The sequence below is a fragment of the Neolamprologus multifasciatus genome, chromosome 8 (genome assembly GCF_963576455.1).
Source record: "Neolamprologus multifasciatus chromosome 8, fNeoMul1.2, whole genome shotgun sequence".
In the NCBI taxonomy this organism is placed as follows: domain Eukaryota; kingdom Metazoa; phylum Chordata; class Actinopteri; order Cichliformes; family Cichlidae; genus Neolamprologus; species Neolamprologus multifasciatus.
In genome coordinates this window covers 28,552,234-28,570,057 of record NC_140446.1, presented here as the reverse complement: position 1 = coordinate 28,570,057, position 17,824 = coordinate 28,552,234, and the positions used below count along the sequence as shown (strand labels likewise).

The 17,824-nt window shown below is 43.9% G+C and overlaps 1 protein-coding gene across 8 annotated transcripts in view; it reads left to right on the top strand.

Annotated features, from left to right (window-relative positions):
* The window catches only part of jmjd1cb (jumonji domain containing 1Cb), a 116,212-nt gene extending 100,795 nt beyond the window's left edge, over positions 1-15,417 (top strand). For 4 of the 8 annotated variants that reach the window (XM_085170366.1, XM_085170371.1, XM_085170367.1 and 1 more), the window contains 16 exons: positions 2,110-2,311; positions 2,855-3,069; positions 3,153-3,305; positions 3,449-3,538; positions 3,663-3,787; positions 5,481-5,715; positions 5,802-6,046; positions 7,328-7,666; positions 7,761-7,929; positions 8,012-8,102; positions 8,215-8,345; positions 9,109-9,231; positions 9,477-9,616; positions 9,715-9,891; positions 13,228-13,359; positions 14,009-15,417. In XM_085170366.1, coding sequence (XP_085026492.1) covers positions 2,110-2,311; positions 2,855-3,069; positions 3,153-3,305; positions 3,449-3,538; positions 3,663-3,787; positions 5,481-5,715; positions 5,802-6,046; positions 7,328-7,666; positions 7,761-7,929; positions 8,012-8,102; positions 8,215-8,345; positions 9,109-9,231; positions 9,477-9,616; positions 9,715-9,891; positions 13,228-13,359; positions 14,009-14,101 — 2,660 coding nt within the window. In that variant the 3' untranslated portion in view covers positions 14,102-15,417. Of the gene's footprint in view, positions 1-2,109; positions 2,312-2,854; positions 3,070-3,152; positions 3,306-3,448; positions 3,539-3,662; positions 3,788-5,480; positions 5,716-5,801; positions 6,047-7,327; positions 7,667-7,760; positions 7,930-8,011; positions 8,116-8,148; positions 8,346-9,108; positions 9,232-9,476; positions 9,617-9,714; positions 9,892-13,227; positions 13,360-14,008 lie in introns of those variants that run through there. The other 4 variants (XM_085170373.1, XM_085170370.1, XM_085170368.1 and 1 more) reach the window with 2 other exon arrangements.
* Positions 15,418-17,824: the final 2,407 nt, after the last annotated feature.

Here is a 17,824-nt window from a genome sequence, read left to right as displayed (position 1 = left end):
GCCAGAGTCTCTCACGTGTTCTTGGGAAGCTCGGAGGAACAAAACTCTGTAACACAGGGGTGGGCAACTCCAGGCCTCGAGGGCCGGTGTCCTGCAGGTTTTAGATGTTTCCATGATCCATCACAGCTGATTTAAAGGGCTAAATGACTCCTCAGCATTTCTGAAGTTCTCCAGAGGCCTGGGAATGAACTAATCATGTGATTCAGGTGTGTTACCCAGGGTGCAATCTAAAACCTGCAGGACACCGGCACTCGAGGCCTGGAGTTGCCCACCCCTGGTGTAACAGATCAATGAATGATGAATGAATGTGAGACCCATCGTCACTGCATGTATCCTCTTCCTGAACATACACGGGCTATATTTGCAAAATGAGCAACTGCGATCATAAACTCAGGGAATATTTCGCAGTGCTCATACTCACGCACACCTTAAAGGGTCTGAACTCTGAGCACAGCTTTAGTATTCATGCATGGCTTCACTTTTCAGAAGCATCATCGTGCAAGTTACAGAGTCCAGGTGAAGCTGTTGTTTGATGTAACAAGCCTACATTTATAAATAAGTACATGTGTCTGACTAGGGATGGGTATCGTTTAGGTTTTATCCGATACCGGTCAAACTGGTACTTTTGAAACGGTGCCGGTGCTTAAACGGTGCTCAAACCGGTGCTTAAAGAATGGAGAACACAAAATTGGTCCAAAAACCTCTCATGTTCAGCTGTTTTTTTGTAAAAAGATAACAATGTTAGCCTTTTCTGCAGCTATGGGGCATATATGGTATCACTCTTGGCTGGAAGCAGCTTAAACAATGGAAAAAACACAAACTTTGTCCAAAAACCTCTCATGTTTAACTGTTTTCCACTTTTTCTTTGGTCATTTTAGCCTTTTTGTCCAGGGTGAAGGGAGTATCTGCCATCAAACAAGAAGACAGCTGCATGTAGCTATGATGGTGTTTGCTAGTTCACCTTACATGCATTAATGTAATAACGTGGTTAGCCTACTCAACGTAAATTACACACGAACAACATTAAGCTACTCACGCAGAGAAGAACGGCTGCTGCTGCATCATCATCCTCATCATTTCTGCTACACTGGCAGGGCTAGGGGCCAGGACTCTCCTCTTCGGGTTTTTGGGGGATGTTGCTAACTCCGGGTCGATAACAGGCACCACACCCGCAGTAGATGTGCTCGGTGTGAGGTCTCGCAGCAAGCTATCAAATACGGCGCATTTCTCGGCTTTATAAAAAACACTATGCGTCACCAGGTGTTTCATCAGATTTGAGGTGTTACCTCCTTTGACAGTATCACAGTATCAGCTTAAAGCACTTGTTGCAGCTGCTGAGTTTGCATCTTTTGCTGTGAAGTACAGCCAGACTTTGACCGCTTCGCCTTGGGCATTTTTAATCTGTAGCTCTGCTCTAAAAGAACGTACGTACCTGGACCCGCCTACTATCCTCGGAAACGTAAAATGATTGGCTAGAATCTAAAGTGTATCACAGCTCAGGAAAAAAAAAGCACCGAAATGTGCGCTGCTTTTTGGTCTGGTTACTACCGTTTATGTCAGAACCGGATACCGGTACCCATCCCTAGGTCTGACACATAATCCCCTCCAGCTCAGCCTGACAGGTCCGTCCTGTGCAGTAAGGTTTCATTCATTATGAGCGTTCTGCCTCTTTTTTGTTGTTATTCTTTTGTAATTATATTTGTTACAGTGACAGTGAAGATATCCTGATTCACAGGAATGACAGTTATGACCTCCCAGCTTTAGTTTCATTATCAGATAAAAGGTTGTTTGTGTAGATGCTAAACAACATCTGTGGCATGAAGCAACCATGTGACTGCTGGTCTCATATGAAGATATAATATTCATTCTTTCTGAAGGAAAACTGCTTTTTTTAATCAAATGTTATTAAAGTCACATTACTCAGAGTGATTTCTGTAATTTCTCGAGACTTCAAAGACGTGAGCACGTCTCCATCTACACCCTGCTTATAAAGAAATCTCATCTCTTTTATCTGATGTATTTTCTGTGTTTCTCTTGACGAGCAACTCTATGTTAATATTTCAAAATGAAGCGTAGTCACAGTTAATGATTCTGATTTATGCATGTCAGATGGGATCCCTCGCTCTGTGCTCAAGGACTGGAGGAAAGTGAAGAAGTTGAAGCAGACGGGAGAGTCCTTCCTGCAGGATGATTCGTGTTCAGAAATTGGCCCCAACCTGCAGAAGTGTCGGGAGTGCAGGGTGGTCCGCAGCAAGAAAGGGGAGGAGCCCGCCCACTCCCCCGTCTTCTGTCGCTTCTACTATTTCAGACGGTAAAGCACTCACTCTATGAACGGTGATTCTCCTGCTTTATCTGTGCCACACCTGCTAAGATTTACCTGAAGTGATCCGTCCAGGTCATGTTGATGTTGTTGTTTCCTCTGTGGTAATAAAGTCTTTGTTTGAAGCAGGCTGCCTGGGTGTTAGACAGTTTAACCCATCCTGGTTAACACGAGTCAGACTATCACAGTTGTTTGTGACATCAGGCCTCTTTGTGCTTCTGTTTGAGACTAAAACCTGCTTTAGTGTGCGTGTGAAGTCTGGCACTTTAATGCTGGATTCAGAATAACGTCAGCTTGTGTTTAAAACTAGATGCGCTTTAAAAACACGTCAAACTTTTGTTTTTTCTCAGCTATTTAAGACTGTAAGGACAAAAAATAAGCAACATTTGTTTTTTTGTCACCAAAAACACTTCAAATCAAAATGCAGTCGCTCATCACCCTGTTTGAACATTTTTATATTAGATGCGCTTCTTTCATCAGCCTACACGCGTGCACCACCTTACTGAGAGCGCCTTCATGCTCCTTCTCATCTAGGCTTTCCTACAGCAAGAATGGCGTCATCCGGATGGATGGCTTCTCCACTCCAGACCAGTTTGATGATGAGGCCCTCAGCCTGTGGGTCCCGGGGCCGATGGAGCAGAGCCACCTGGACCAAAGCACAGCCAAGTACATCCTGAGCTTCATAGGAGACAAGTTCTGTCAGATGGTTGCGACAGAGAACACTGCATCCAGCTGGATTAAGAAGGATGGTAAGTTTTCTCAAAAACAGCGTCAAAGTTTAGACGAACACGTCTCAGCGTGTTTTCCTCTGATCCTGTATCGTGTGTTTCAGCCAAGCTGGCGTGGAAGCGCGCAGTGAGAGGGGTGAGGGAGATGTGTGACGCATGTGAAGCCACACTTTTCAACATCCACTGGGTCTGTCAGAAATGTGGCTTTGTCGTCTGCCTGGACTGCTACAAGGCCAAGGAGAGAAAGAGCTCCAAAGGTCAGTTCACGAAAAGTCAGAAACGGTTGAACCGAAGTCTTTGTCAGTAACATGCGCGTGTATGTAACCTTCCTCTCCAGACGTCTTACGTCTGAGTGTGGTGTGTGTTGTTCACTGTGTGACTTTTTTCCCACTGTGATCAGATAAAGAGCTGTATGGATGGCTGAAGTGTGTTAAAGGCCAACCCCACGACCATAAACACCTCATGCCAACCCAGATCATCCCTGGCTCAGGTACGGTCCAGCTGTTTGTGTTGCTATTTTCCTGAACAACAGCTGGTGTGTAGTTTTATGACTGAATGATACTTTTCAGCTGATTTTTTAATATTGTGTGTTGTTTGATTTTGACACGTTTCAGTGCTGACAGACTTGGTGACGTCCATGCACTCCCTGAGAGAAAAACACAACATAAGCTCTCACTGTCCCTGTGCCAGCAAACAGAGCCTTCTCACCAAACTGCCTGCCACCAACGGAGTCTCACAGGTACCACAGCCTCTTCCAGTCAATCACATCCTGACTCACTGAAGAGCAGCATAGTGCGATGCTGACTGTGATTGTTAGTGGTGTTAATGTAGAGTGAGATAACATAGGATGATGGACTAATTTGGAATGGGTGCATGGCCCAACACGCTGAGAGTTAGCTGAAATGAACATGACATGTATGTTGTATCACAGGACCCCGGGCTTTGGATTTCTTCAGGTTTTTAGTCACATTTTGATATAGAGATAAAAGCCTGTGTGTTTGCTCAGCAGTGCACACACAGAGCAAATCTACTTCCTCTGATGTTGGATTTGTGTTACATTGAAAACACTTGTTCTCTGACTCATTTCATTAATTTCCATGATACAGAGCAGACCATGTAATAGCACAGGATGGTGCAGCAAGTCAGTCTGGCCTTGACTGCAACACAAAATGATGAATCGCAGATGGTTTATTTATACAACAGCAGGCGCCTCAATGCACTTTATATTGTACGGAAGACCCTACAATAATAGATACAGAGAAAAACCCAACAATCATATGACCCCCTATGAGCAGCACTTTGGCGACAGTGTGAAGGAAAAACTCCCTTTTAACAGGAAGAAACCTCCAGCAGAACCAGGCTCAGGGAGGGGCGGGGCCATCTGCTGTGATTGGTTGGGGTGAGAGAAGGAAGACACGATACAGACATGCGCTGGAATGACAGCTCATAAGACAGATATGTTAAGTGGGACCACTGGGAAATGAGTGCTGTCACCAGTAAACCACATTTGATTGCAAAGAAAAGATCAAATGGGATCAAGAGAAAACTGCAGAATAGCTTTCAGCGCTGGACATGACTCGTAAAGCAAAACAATCGATGATAGATATCGATCGTTCACAGCTGTAAGCACTGACCGTCTCACGTCACTGACAAAGTTTAAGTGATAGGTAGGGTGGGGGCAGTCTTTTATGACATTGTTATGATGCTACCTGTGTGGCACAGACTAGGTCAACATGTCGCTGTGATCCACTGCTGAGTGAGAGACAGAGGACCTGCAGGCTACACCAGCCTCACTGAGTCATGTTAATAGCGTTTACATACAGAAATGTCATCATCGGTCCATCAGTTACTGCAGTAGAGTTAATCATAAACTGGTCTAGTAGTAAGTGAAGCGAAAACAGGTGCTATTATCTGGGCTTGTCTATCTAATGAATGGTGGACTTTAAGCAGGCTTAACAGTCGTTTTCTAACAGGTTTGTGGTCAAGCTCAGCTGTGTAATAATACAATAGCTGTGTGTTCCACAGCATGTCTTTTATCCTGTCTTCCTTCTCTCACCCCAACCGGTCGCAGCAGATGGCCGCCCCTCCCTGAGCCTGGTTCTGCCGGAGGTTTCTTCCTGTTAAAAGGGAGTTTTTCCTTCCCACTGTCGCCAAAGTGCTGCTCATAGGGGGTCATATGATTGTTGGGCTTTTCTCTGTATCTATGAAGCGCCTTGAGGCGACATTTGTTGTGATTTGGCGCTATATAAATAAAATTGAATTGAATTGAATTGTGGTGATCATAGCTATCTATAACCTGTAACCCAGGGAATATCAATACTGTGGACAGGCATTTTGCTTGGTCGCTGTTTAAATAAAGTTTATTCTTCCTCTGACATGAAGGCTTTGTGATTTCATGCAGTTGAGTTCATCTAACTGTTCCTTCTGTCCAGGTTCTGCAGAATGTTCTGAATCACAGCAACAAGCTGTCCCTGGTGAAAGCTGAGCCAGGCGCTCTGCAGACCTCTGACCTCGGAGGAGTTAAGTCAGAAACTAACGGAGGAGGCGGTGGAGGAACCAGTCCAGGTAACGATGGTGCAAATGCTCCCATCACCCCACCAGAGTCCCAGTCGCCTCTGCACTTCCTGGCAGACTTGGCAGAGCGGAAATCCAGGGAGGAAAAGAAAGGTGAGAGGAACAGAAGCCACAAATTATATTAATAATCTGTCCACACCATTAACTTTTTGAGTTTAAATGTTTCGCTGAATGTGTAGTTTGGCTCCGTCCTCTTTTTGTAACAGAAAACAAAGAGTCGGTGGTGCTGGGTAAATCTGTGAAGGAGGACAAAGAAGGGGACAGCCTGGAAGTCCTGCAGCAGTGTAAGACCCCCTCACTGGGTAACAGTACAGAGCAAGGCTCCACACTCAGAGATCTCCTCACCAGCACAGCAGGGAAGCTGAAGCTGGGCTCCACTGACGCAGGAATAGCCTTTGCTCCTGTCTACTCCACTGCTTCACAGGTACACACTGAGTCATGCTGAAGTCAGTGTTTAAATATGATTCATACAGGTATAGCCACTTAAAATGACAGCAAATATGGCAATGTGTTGTGTAGCCACCAGGGGGAGCTGTGTGGAGGCACATTCATTTATGTAGCTTTTAAAGTGTACAGGCACTCTGTAATTATACCAGAATCATTGAGCCTAAATACTGATACAGACATCTGTGTGTAGCAGATCAAATACAGATTGTGCAAACTGAACAAGCAGGAGACAGGAAGTGATGCGTGCACTCTGATTATTGGTGACTTCTGATAATGAAAGCATAAAGTGATAATTTAACTGCACTGCTAATGTTCTCGCATAAAATGCAGAAACTAAATGTGAATTAATTCATTTCTGGATCCTGAATGCAGCAAGTTTTTGTCTGCACATCTCTGATAAATCGCTGCAATAATTTTAAGGGCAATATTTTTCAGGGACAGATAAGAGAGCCCAGACTATCATTGGGTCAGTGACAAATATGCTCTCCATGCCTGGCTGTGGTTCTGAGCACACGTACGCAGCCCTCTTTGCAGGAAGTATTTACAGAACAGTTATAAAAATCATTTCCCCAAACTTTATTTTTAAAATGTATAGATCCTCAGTCATCCAGGTCATGGTAGTCTGAGGAGCTTGGAGCAAAAAGTGACTGGACTGGAAGTTTCAGCAGAGAAGCTTCTTTAGTTCTAATCGGCTCCTTCTTTCAGGAACTGAGGGAATCAGAGAAAGACCAACCTTCAAACACAGTGACAGCCTCTCCTCGCTTAGTCACAATATAGACAAATGATGGGTGGCTCAAGACTTTTGCACGCAGTTTAAAGACATTTAAAGGATGCATTAAGTTGTAACCCAACAAAACAAATGCAGGACATGCTCACAATTCAAACAGGAGTCTGAACAAGTAACAAAGCAGCAAACAGTAGGATAACTGATCACCTCCACTTCTGTTTGTGGATGTAAGAGGATGTTTGTGTGCAATCATTTATTTTTTTATTTATTTCAATTTCTTTTAAGCTGCATCTATTTTTTTACTCCAAGGAGCCAGACGTTTGTGTAATTGTCTAAAGCGGCCTCGAGCCATCGTTCTCCCGTCTTTCTGAAACTCGTTAAAGTTTATCTTTGGACATTGGCTGCTGTTTCAGTCCAGTCCTGCCCGCCCACTTTCCCATGTTCCAGCCTAATGTACAGAAAAGAAACAGAAGCCACAGTCACAGATTTTATTTCCTGTAATGTGTGTGATCCTCTTTCCTTTTTCTGTAGACTGGGAAGGGTGGGCGGAGCATGCCCAATATCCTCGATGACATCATTGCTTCGGTTGTAGAGAATAAAATCCCCGCCAGCCGCCAGAGCATCACCGCTAAGTTGTCAGCGAAGCAAGAGCCCATCACCCTAAGTATCAACAACAACGCCCCAGCTGAGGAAGCCAAAGCAGAGAAGAAAAAGGCAGCGCCTGTTACTGCAGCAGAAGCAGAGGACTCGAGCAGTCAGTATCCAGACATCCCTCACTGCTGGCTGAACAACAGACAGCTGCTGTGGCTCAGAGATCACCGCAACCAGAACAACTGGAAGCTCTTCAGGGAGTGTTGGAAGCTTGGACAGGTGCAAATCCGTGTTACAGCAAGTTTAGCAGTGCTCCACTGAGCTTTATCACCCTGGTGTTGAGATGCATTTTGTGTCTTGTGTGTTTGTGTAGCCGGTGCTGGTGTCTGGGATCCATAAGCGACTGAATGCCAGTCTGTGGAAGGCCGACTCCTTCAACCAGGAGTTTGCAGACCATCAGGGAGACCTCCTGAACTGTAAAGACCAGGTGCTGTCCAACTCTGGGATCAAGGAGTTCTGGGATGGATTTGAAGACATCACCAGTAAGTTCATCTGCATTCAGTCTTGTGAGCATTACTATGGTAAACCATCGGTGACCGAGCCTGACTGGATCCTTTTGTTCAGAGCGACCAAAGTCCAAAGATGGCGAGCCCATGGTTTACCGACTGATGGACTGGCCATCTGGAGAAGAGTTTATGGCCCTCATGCCTTCAAGGTACACAGCACCGGTGTTGATCCTCAGACTGCTTTTAAAAACAAAGGTCTAAAGATACATAAATGACTCAGTAGTGACAATGAAGCCGTCTAAATACAAGTATTCATTGCAGATATGATGACTTGATGAAGAACCTGCCTCTGCCAGAGTACTCTGATCCAGAGGGGAACCTCAACCTGGCTTCTCACCTGCCTTCATTCTTTGTCAGGCCAGATCTGGGGCCAAGGCTCTGCTGTGCCTATGGTAAGAGGAGCCGTCGATTTATGTCTAGCAGTGCCAGATTCTGCTCATCAGAGTCAACTTTTTGGGATTCATCGTGACATTTATTTCCTTATTTCTTGTTTCTTTCTTTGTTCCTACGAAGAAACAAAAATGATGCCGAGTGTGTCAAGGTTGCCTCCACGTTCACAGTTGGAGTCGAGGTTTCCCAGAAAACTTGTACACTTTAACCATTTTCTTTGAGAAGAAAGCCCTCCCACCAACACTAGCTGTCATTTTGAGTTTCAGTCACCAGGACATAAAAACTACACATTTAAAGGTCTTAAATCACATCTTATTTACCAGCTCATTACTTTTTTGGTGTAGGAGCAGGATGACCACATATATAATGTGGGTGATCGTGGCTCAAGAGTTGGGAGTTCGCCTTGTAATCGGAAGGTTGCTGGTTCGAGCCCCGGCTCAGACAGTCTCTGTCGTTGTGTCCTTGGGCAAGACACTTCACCCGTTGCCTACTGGTGGTGGTCAGAGGGGCCGATGGCGCGATATGGCAGCCTCGCTTCTGTCAATCTGCCCCAGGGCAGCTGTGGCTACAACTGTAGCTGCCTCCACCAGTGTGTGTGAATGGGTGGATGACTGGATGACTGGGTGTGTAAAGCGCTTTGGGGTCCCTAGGGGGGGACTAGTAAAAGCCAAATACAAATACAGGCCATTTACCATAATACTCAGAATTATGTGTATAAAGTTCTGCACATGCATTATTTTAAGTGCTCTTATGGTGTCACTGTAGGCGTAGCTGCATCTCAGGACCAGGACTTTGGGACTGCAAAACTCCACGTGGAAGTCTCTGATGTGGTCTCTGTTCTGGTCTATGTTGGAATAGCCAAAGGCAATGGAGTCCTGTCCAAAACTGGTAAGACTGGTGAAACGTGTGGACTAACAGGAGCTGTTAGCGTTTTATACCTGAATCGCCGGCTGAGAGAAACTTTTTGTCAAAGAGTCAGAATGAAGAAAACTAAACGAGTTAATCTGTGGTTTGTTTACTGTGTCATAAACTAAACGACTGTTAGTTTACGTCGATATATACATGGATACAGTTTGACAAAGGTCATTGTTAAAAAATGATAATAAGTGAACGACATGTTTGTTTTTCTGAAGGAGTGTTGAAGCGTCTCGAAGAGGAGGATCTAGATGAGGGGGTTCGAAAGAGATTAAAAGACTCGAGTGAAACACCGGGGGCGCTGTGGCACATCTACCTCAACAGAGACATGGACAACGTCAGAGACTTCCTGCACAAGGTCGGCACTCACAGGAACTCAAATGTGATTATGTGAATTTAATTTAGTGAATTTGACCTAAAAACCCTTTTCCTCCCCTTCAACAACAACCACCTCAGCTGTCTAAGGAGCAGGGCTTGGACGTGTCGCTGGACCAGGACCCCATCAGAAAGCACGCGTGGTACCTGAGCAGGAAGCAGCGTCAGCGGCTGCTGGACGAGCATGGAGTCCAGGGCTGGACAGTCGTTCAGTTCCTGGGAGACTCTGTCCTTATACCTGCAGGGGCCATGCATCAGGTGTTTACCACACACACACACACACACACACACACACACACACTGATCACTAACTGATAAGGACAACACGTCCAACAAATTTAATGCAGCAGAAATGACATCAGTCTAATAGTCGGTGGTCTCTTTGTGAACGGCACAATTAAAACAGAGGAGGTGATGGTGTTTGATGCTTTATAGTTTAAACTGGATGCAGTATAGTTTACATTTTCATTATTTATTATCATTCTTATTGCACAGTGGAGCTTTCACACAGTTTAGTAATGTTGTGATCGTACATAATATTGTGGCAGCAGATTGTTTACATGAACTAGTAACTTTGAGTGTGGCTGAGCTGCTGCTGGGTCGGGTTTCAAAGACGTCAGGATCTGCATGCGTGGAGTTTCAAACAGTCATCAGCTGTGAGCACTGGTTACTATAGTAACTAACTAACTAGAAACGCACACTCAGACACACAGCCGCCAAACAAGATTCAAGTTTTGAAACAAATGCTTCCCCAGAGAAAACTATCAGGAAACTTCTTTCACTGTGAGTGAAAGAAGTTTCCTGTCTACAAAATATCCCATTATTACATTACATTATCATATCTGTAGTGTTTATCATGTTGACATGGTAACGGTGTAAAGACACATGGTTGCCTATGGGGGAGAGACGTGGAGGAGGCTGCGCTTCGTTTCTGAGAGAACCACACATGCTGTCTCAAAGTGAACGTGACTGAGTGAAAGAGGACGATGAAGCTACGCTCTGATGTACCGTATTTCCCGGACTACAAAGCGCACCTGAATATTAGCCGCACAAGCTAAAATCAGGGGAAAATCCTGTTTTGTACATACATTAGCCGCACCTGACTAAAAGCCGCAGGTGTTTCAATGTTGACTTATCATATGTAAGAGAATATGCACAAAGCGAATTGTCAGGAAAGAGATGGCTGTTTGGAGACACACCCCTTTTATTAATATTTAGAAAAACAAGTTACGGGTACATATTTGCATAACTCTTTAGGTATATGTACAAGTAGCGGTAATTACAAGTACGAAACATGTACTGTGCTTCATAAATGAGTAACAAATGTAGTACAAACAATAACCTACAGCACACCAGAAAAATAGATTGGCCTACCTTTTAGGCTCAGGTGCAGTGACACGGCTTTAACAAGAAGAAAAGTCAGTCATTCACCATCTTTCTCTTCTTCCTGCACTAAAACCACCAAAGTCCTCTTCTCCAGTGTCGGATACGAACAGGCTCAGGATGGCTTCGTCATCCACTCTCCGCTTCTCTCCTTCGTTGTCACTTTCAAAACCAAACAAATCCTCGTTGTCAGTGTCAGAGTCGAACACCCTCAGAAGGGCCTTGGCGGTGTCCTGCTCTCCATCATGCAGCAGTCCAGCCCTCCGAAATCCGTTGGTGATCGTGGATGTTTTCACACTTTTCCACGCTGTCAGAATCCACTGGTGGAGTTGGGCATAACTTGCTTTTCGCAAGTTTATCGCCGCTCGTCATCCACGCCTCCCGCTGAACTTTGACATTTGTTTTTCGCGCTACTTGTACGGCACTACGTTGCCTGGCGGATGGACATGTGACCAACATACCACTCTTGAACCCCGATACTGTGTGTCTGATCACCTGCCCTTCTGCCAGGCAATGTAGTGCCGTACAACAGCGGAACAAACAAAACAAATTGTCTTACGATATCACAAAAATCATGGACAATCCATAGAAAAGCCGCACCTGACTAAAAGCCGCAGGGTTCAAAGCTTGTGCAAAAAGTAGCGACTTATAGCCCGACAATTATGGTATATAATACACATGTAGAGCAAAAGGTTTGGGCGGGAAAGAAAGACTTTTGTTTCAAATTATTCTCCACACTCTGTTTTTAGAGCAGGTCACATGATCGTTCAGTGGCAGGAAAAATCTAATTTTTCTTAAAATTTATACTGATGTTGTGAAAAAACCATAACAGATATCAAAGCATGGTTTTAGTCAATAACAGTCCAAAGTCTTGTGACTGTGTGATGTTTGATGTTTCTGTGATCAACTCTGGCCCAGCAGTAAGCCTTCAAAGTGGCATGCGTTTGTGCCTTTTCTCAGATGTGTTCCCATTCAAATGAATGGGGAACAATAAAAATCTATTAGTTTTGGGGAATTTTGCAAAAACCACGAATTGCCACCAAAATCCCCGGCACACCGTACCCAATCGAGCCAATGATATATGTAAGTGTTGTCTCAAAGCTACAACGCATTTCGCTGCAAAAGTTTAGGCAGAAGAAGAAAAATAAGAAGAAGAATATTAAATGTGCATCAGCACTAGGGATGGGTACCGGTATCCGGTGCCATCATGGCACCGGTTCTGACATAAACGGTAGTAACCAGACCGAAAAGCAGCGCACATTTCGGTGCTTTATTTCGGTGCTTTTTTTTCCTGAGCTGTGATACACTTTCTTCTTCCTTACATTTCTATTGGCGGTTGGCAAACAACTGAAAGGTGCATTACCGCCACCAACTGGTATGGAATGATACACTTTAGATTCTAGCCAATCATTTTACGTTTCGAGGATAGTAGGCGGGTCCAGGTACGTACGTTCTTTTAGAGCAGAGCTACAGATTAAAAATGCCCAAGGCAAAGCGGTCAAAAGTCTGGCTGTACTTCACAGCAAAAGATGCAAACTCAGCAGCCTGCAACAAGTGCTTTAAGCTGATACTGTCAAAGGAGGTCACACTTTAAATCCGATGAACCTAGCCCTGCCAGTGTAGCAGAAATGATGATGGCAGCAGCAGCCGTTCTTCTCTGCGTGAGTAGCTTAATGTTGTTCGTGTGTAATTTACGTTGAGTAGGCTAACCGCGTTATTAAATTAATGCATGTAACGTGAACTAGCAAACACCATCATAGCTACATGCGGCTGTCTTCTTGTTTGATGTCAGATACTCCCTTCACCCTGGCCAAAAAGGCTAAAATGACCGAAGAAAAAGTGGAAAACAGCTAAACATGAGAGGTTTTTGGACAAAGTTTGTGTTTTTTCCATTGTTTAAGCACTGCTTCCAGCCCAGAGTGATACCATATATGCCGTATACCTGCAGAAAAGACTAACATTGTTATCTTTTTACAAAAAAACAGCTGAACATGAGAGGTTTTTGGACCAATTTTGTGTTTTCCATTCTTTAAGCACCGGTTTGGGCACCGTTTAAGCACCGGCACCGTTTCAAAAGTACCGGTTTGGCACCGGTATCGGATAAAACCTAAACGATACCCATCCCTAATCAGCACACTTAATTATCAACGTGTTTGGCTTATTTTTACATGATATTCTGTGTTGTTATAAATACCTCTGTGATTCCTGTAGGTCCAAAACCTCCACAGCTGTGTTCAAGTCATCAATGACTTCGTGTCTCCTGAGCACGTGGCTAACTCCTTCCACCTGACCCAGGAGCTGCGACCCAACAACGAGGAGGTCAACTATGAAGACAAACTACAGGTAATGTGTCAGCAGGCACACGAGCACACAGTCTCGCTGTGGCTGAGAGTTAGACTGCGTCTTCATATCGTCTGTATTCTGCTTTTCTGCTGTGTTTGTGTTTGAAAACCAAAGCGAAGTCTATCAGAGGGGGCAGTCATCATCAGAGGGATCTTATTGTGTCAGATAACAGCATGAAAATGCTCCACAGGGGCACCAACACTGCAAACACAGTGGGAGGTCAAGTTCAGTGACTCTTGGTGAAGCCTAGCAGCTAGCAGCTAGCAGCTAGCAGCTAGCAGCTAGCAGCTAGCAGCTAGCAGCTAGCAGCTAGCAGCTAGCAGCTAGCAGCTAGCAGCTAGCAGCTAGCAGCTCTACATGAGTCAGTCAGAGCAGCCATACCTTCACTGCTGCTGCACACTTGTTATGAAATATCCACAGAGGGGAAAAAACATTTTGGGGGGGCAGACTGTGAACACAGCTTTTAATGCTGGTTGGTTATATGGAAATCTATGGGAATGAACTTGTTTGTGGAGCCTCAGGGGGTCCTTAGAGGAACGGCAGCTTTTCCAAAGGTTGCTGCTTGACATTTGAGATTTGAACATAATTCTTGTAAAAGAAATGGATGAGGTGCAGCACTTACACGTCTCGCCTTTCTCTTTCCCTGCAGGTGAAGAACATCCTGTATCATTGCGTGAAGGAGGCGGCGAGTTCCCTTAAAAAGAGCGGCTCTGAGAAAGACGACGAGGAACACAACTCATGATGCCCTCTCAGCCTCGCCTTCCACAGATGGCTGTGACTCCATCAGCACCTCGCCCTTTCTACACCCTCCTCCTTCTGCCATGGAGGGCTGTGTCACGTGACCACGATAAATGGCTGGCTCAAAGCTGGTCATGTGATCCAGAGGACCTCACAGTGTGACCCACATTCATGTCACACATCCAGTGGCCAGTGAGAGGCACTGCCGCCCTTGTCATCACCCCAAACCTTTAGTGCCAAGAGGAGCCAAATTGAAGAGCAGCTGGGCTGAGAGGGCTGAAAGCCCCACAGGCTCCAAACACAAAGCGAGTGCTGGCTGGGAGCCTCACTAGAGCCAGTGTGATGGAGTGAATCAGCACTACAAACCTCCAAACTCGTAAAATGCCGTTTCCACGGAGACTCAGACTGTCCCGTAGCAGCACTGGTGCAGCCGCGCTCACTGCTTTGGATGATAAAGGCCAGGAACTTTAACCTATGGCAGCAGCTAACACAGCTGATGGCGTCAGCATCACCAGCAGCATTAGGATCAAAACTGGCATCTCTGATGTTTCGAAAGGCAAAAAGACACACGAGGGCGGAAAATGCAAACCAGAAATCTCAGATGTTTTCGTCAGTAGCCTCTGCTGCTCCCTCGTTTGTTCCTTCGTGTCGGTTCTCGTCCTTTTTCTAGTTTTGTTGTGCTTTTTTTCAGGATTTCTTTCATCTAACCTTGTTTTATCTCCTCTGTGAAGATGTATTTATTTCATAGCTCTATTAAATGCAGTGTTATTGAAACAAAATGCATTATGTAAATGTGAGTTGTACAGTTTGTTTTCTTTTGCTGTTTTTCAGTTGTGATACGGCTCTACTGTGATGGAGGACACACACACACACACACCAGCTAATGCCTGTACTTTGGGAAATGTTGACGCTCTACAGTCCTCATGCCATAAATACATTTTCTGAAAACGACCTGCCAAACTATTGTAGACTGTGTAAAGTTGTATTATGTAAAGGAAAAACAAACATGGCTTATACACGTCAGCATTTTATGAAAAAAGTATTTGCTGTAAAAATGAGACATTTACAGAAAAGATGTAATTTATTTAAGAAAAGAATTGATTGTCTTGTTTTTGTTAAGATTTACTATGGTGACATTTTGAAGTTAAAAAATAAAATAAAGAAAAAATGAACTATAATATGTACATATATACATCCACTGAGGTATTTTTTTAAAACATGGCTTGCTTCAATTTCAAATTTTAACTTGCAAGTGTTACATGCTTTGTACATTGAAGTTCAAAAGGGTTTTACATTTTCCATTAAAATGGATTTATCTAAGATTTGCTTTTGTGTTTTTGATTGAGGGCTGAGGGTGAACGGGAGCTGCTCACAGGGTACGATCCAAAACTCCCTCCTGTCTCCTTTTCCCGACCTCCGGGTGGGAGAACTGATAAGGACGTCGGACGATGAGTCCAAACGACGTCACAGCGGTTTCCTTAATGTGACACAGGATGTGTTGAAACTACAATGTGCAGAAGATGTGCATCTTAATTCGTTAATTCATTTTATGCAGGTCATTTAATCCGAGCAGCCTGTGAATATTTCACTGCTATGCAGATGACACCCAGCTCTATCTGTCCATGAAGCCAGATAACACACACCAATGAGTTAAACTGCAGGAATGTCTTAAAGACATAAAGACCTGGATGGCCGCTAACTTTCTGCTTCTTCATTCAGATCAAACTGAGGTTATTGTACTCGGCGCTGAAAATCTTAGAAATATGCCGAGGGCATAGATTTGGTTTAGGCGTTGGTGGGGACGGATGATTCAGCCATCGACCCCTGCCCCATTTCTTATTTTCCCTTTTTGTCTTTGCTTCTTGATTTAAAAGGAGAATTATACTTGCCTACATATGCTACTCTATCTGCTTTTAAACCATTTAAAATTACAATTCATAGTTTTATATGTGAATTATATAATGTTAAATTACTATTAAACAAATGACTAAGTATTTTAGGCTTTAGTTTATTTCAGCCATATTCCATATAAATCAGGTATCATACAAAAATAAAAACAGCTTCAAATACAGTCATGACAATAAAAGAATATGACTTTAAGGACTTAACAACATTACTTCAGTTACACCAACATCTCTGACACATTAGCACTAAGGGAACTCTGAATGACCTGGTGGTTTTTGTCCATAAAACTACTCATCTAAGATTACCACAAAGTCAAAAATCTCTCAGCAAAATTATGCAACATTTTAGGCACACTATACAAACATTACTGATGAGTCACTCAGTAATGTTTGTAGGCTGAGTGCATTTTTAAAACAATTTGTGCAAAGTGCACTACAAGGTGGATATTTGCAAAATCATGATGATATTTTGTCTCAAAAATGAACCCTATGAATATGTCAGTGCCATTAGGATGAAATTATTGTCACCAACATTTTAACGTTAGACATATAATTTTAACAGCCTCTGTAAACTAATATCCTGGCTGCTCGAGGCTGCCGTTTTCTCTGACAGCTTCAATCAAAATTAGAAATGCTGCTCTGAGACTGAGAGAACTAATAGTGCTGCATGTTGTGCAGTTAGTTTCCAAAACACGTTATTCATGGTTACATACAATTTTAGACTGATGTGGGCCAAAGCCTAGCATAGCCTGTAATGTTATTGTGACACATTTTATGAGTGAGCTTGACTTTAAGTGACTTACAGGTTTCTTTGAAAAATACTTTCTTATATCCAGGTTCTTCCTTTCTGCTGCCTCCTCTCCTCCTCGCAGCGCAGGTTTGCCGCTGCTGAAACTAAACAGAGCTCCCTGAAAGGCTCAGCCAATCACATTGGCCATATTTGTCACATGATCTAGGACTCCAGTAGAGAACGTAATTTAACACTTTCTGCTCCGCTGGGTGAATGAGACGCTGACAGATCTTTTTTTTTCTTTCTATCGGGTTGTTTTTCTTTACTCGTAGAGATCAAATTATTGTTGGGGACAATTCAATAATCGCTGGATATTGGTGGGGACATGTCCGTTCCGTCCATGCCAAATCTACGCCCATGAAATATGATATCTAAGCAGATTCTTACTCTGGATGGCATTACCTTGGCCTCCAGTAACACTGTGAGGAACCTTGGAGTCATTTTTGACCAGGACATGTCCTTCAACGCACATATTAAACAAATATGTAAGACTGCGTTCTTCCATTTGTGCAACATCTCTAAAATTAGAAATATCCTGTCTCAGAGTGACGCTGAAAAACTAGTTCCTGCATTTATTACTTCCAGGCTGGACGACTGTAATTCATTATTATCAGGAAGTCCTAAAAACTCCCTGAAAAGCCTTCGGCTAATCCAAAATGCTGCAGCAAGAGTCCTGACAGGGACTAGAAAGAGAGTAACTCACTTCCCTGCGCCAGCTGAACTTTGGCAGTTTATAATAAGTTAACATAATCAAATCACTGTGTTACACAACACTAACGCAAACAACAAGTTCAGCTTCTGATGCGGTTGCAGGATGCATGGTGCAGCTAGTAAGACAGAAGCATGAGCACCCTGTGCGCATCAGTATACAGTACTTACATTTCACCAGAAGAGGGCGCTGCGGGTCAATCCTGAAGTTATTTGGAGATTACAACTGGATTTATGCGACGGTAACTGTACTTTTTATTTTACTCGTTACTGTGGAGTGAAACCCACAAAGACACGGAGATCACGTCAACTCGATACAGCGGAC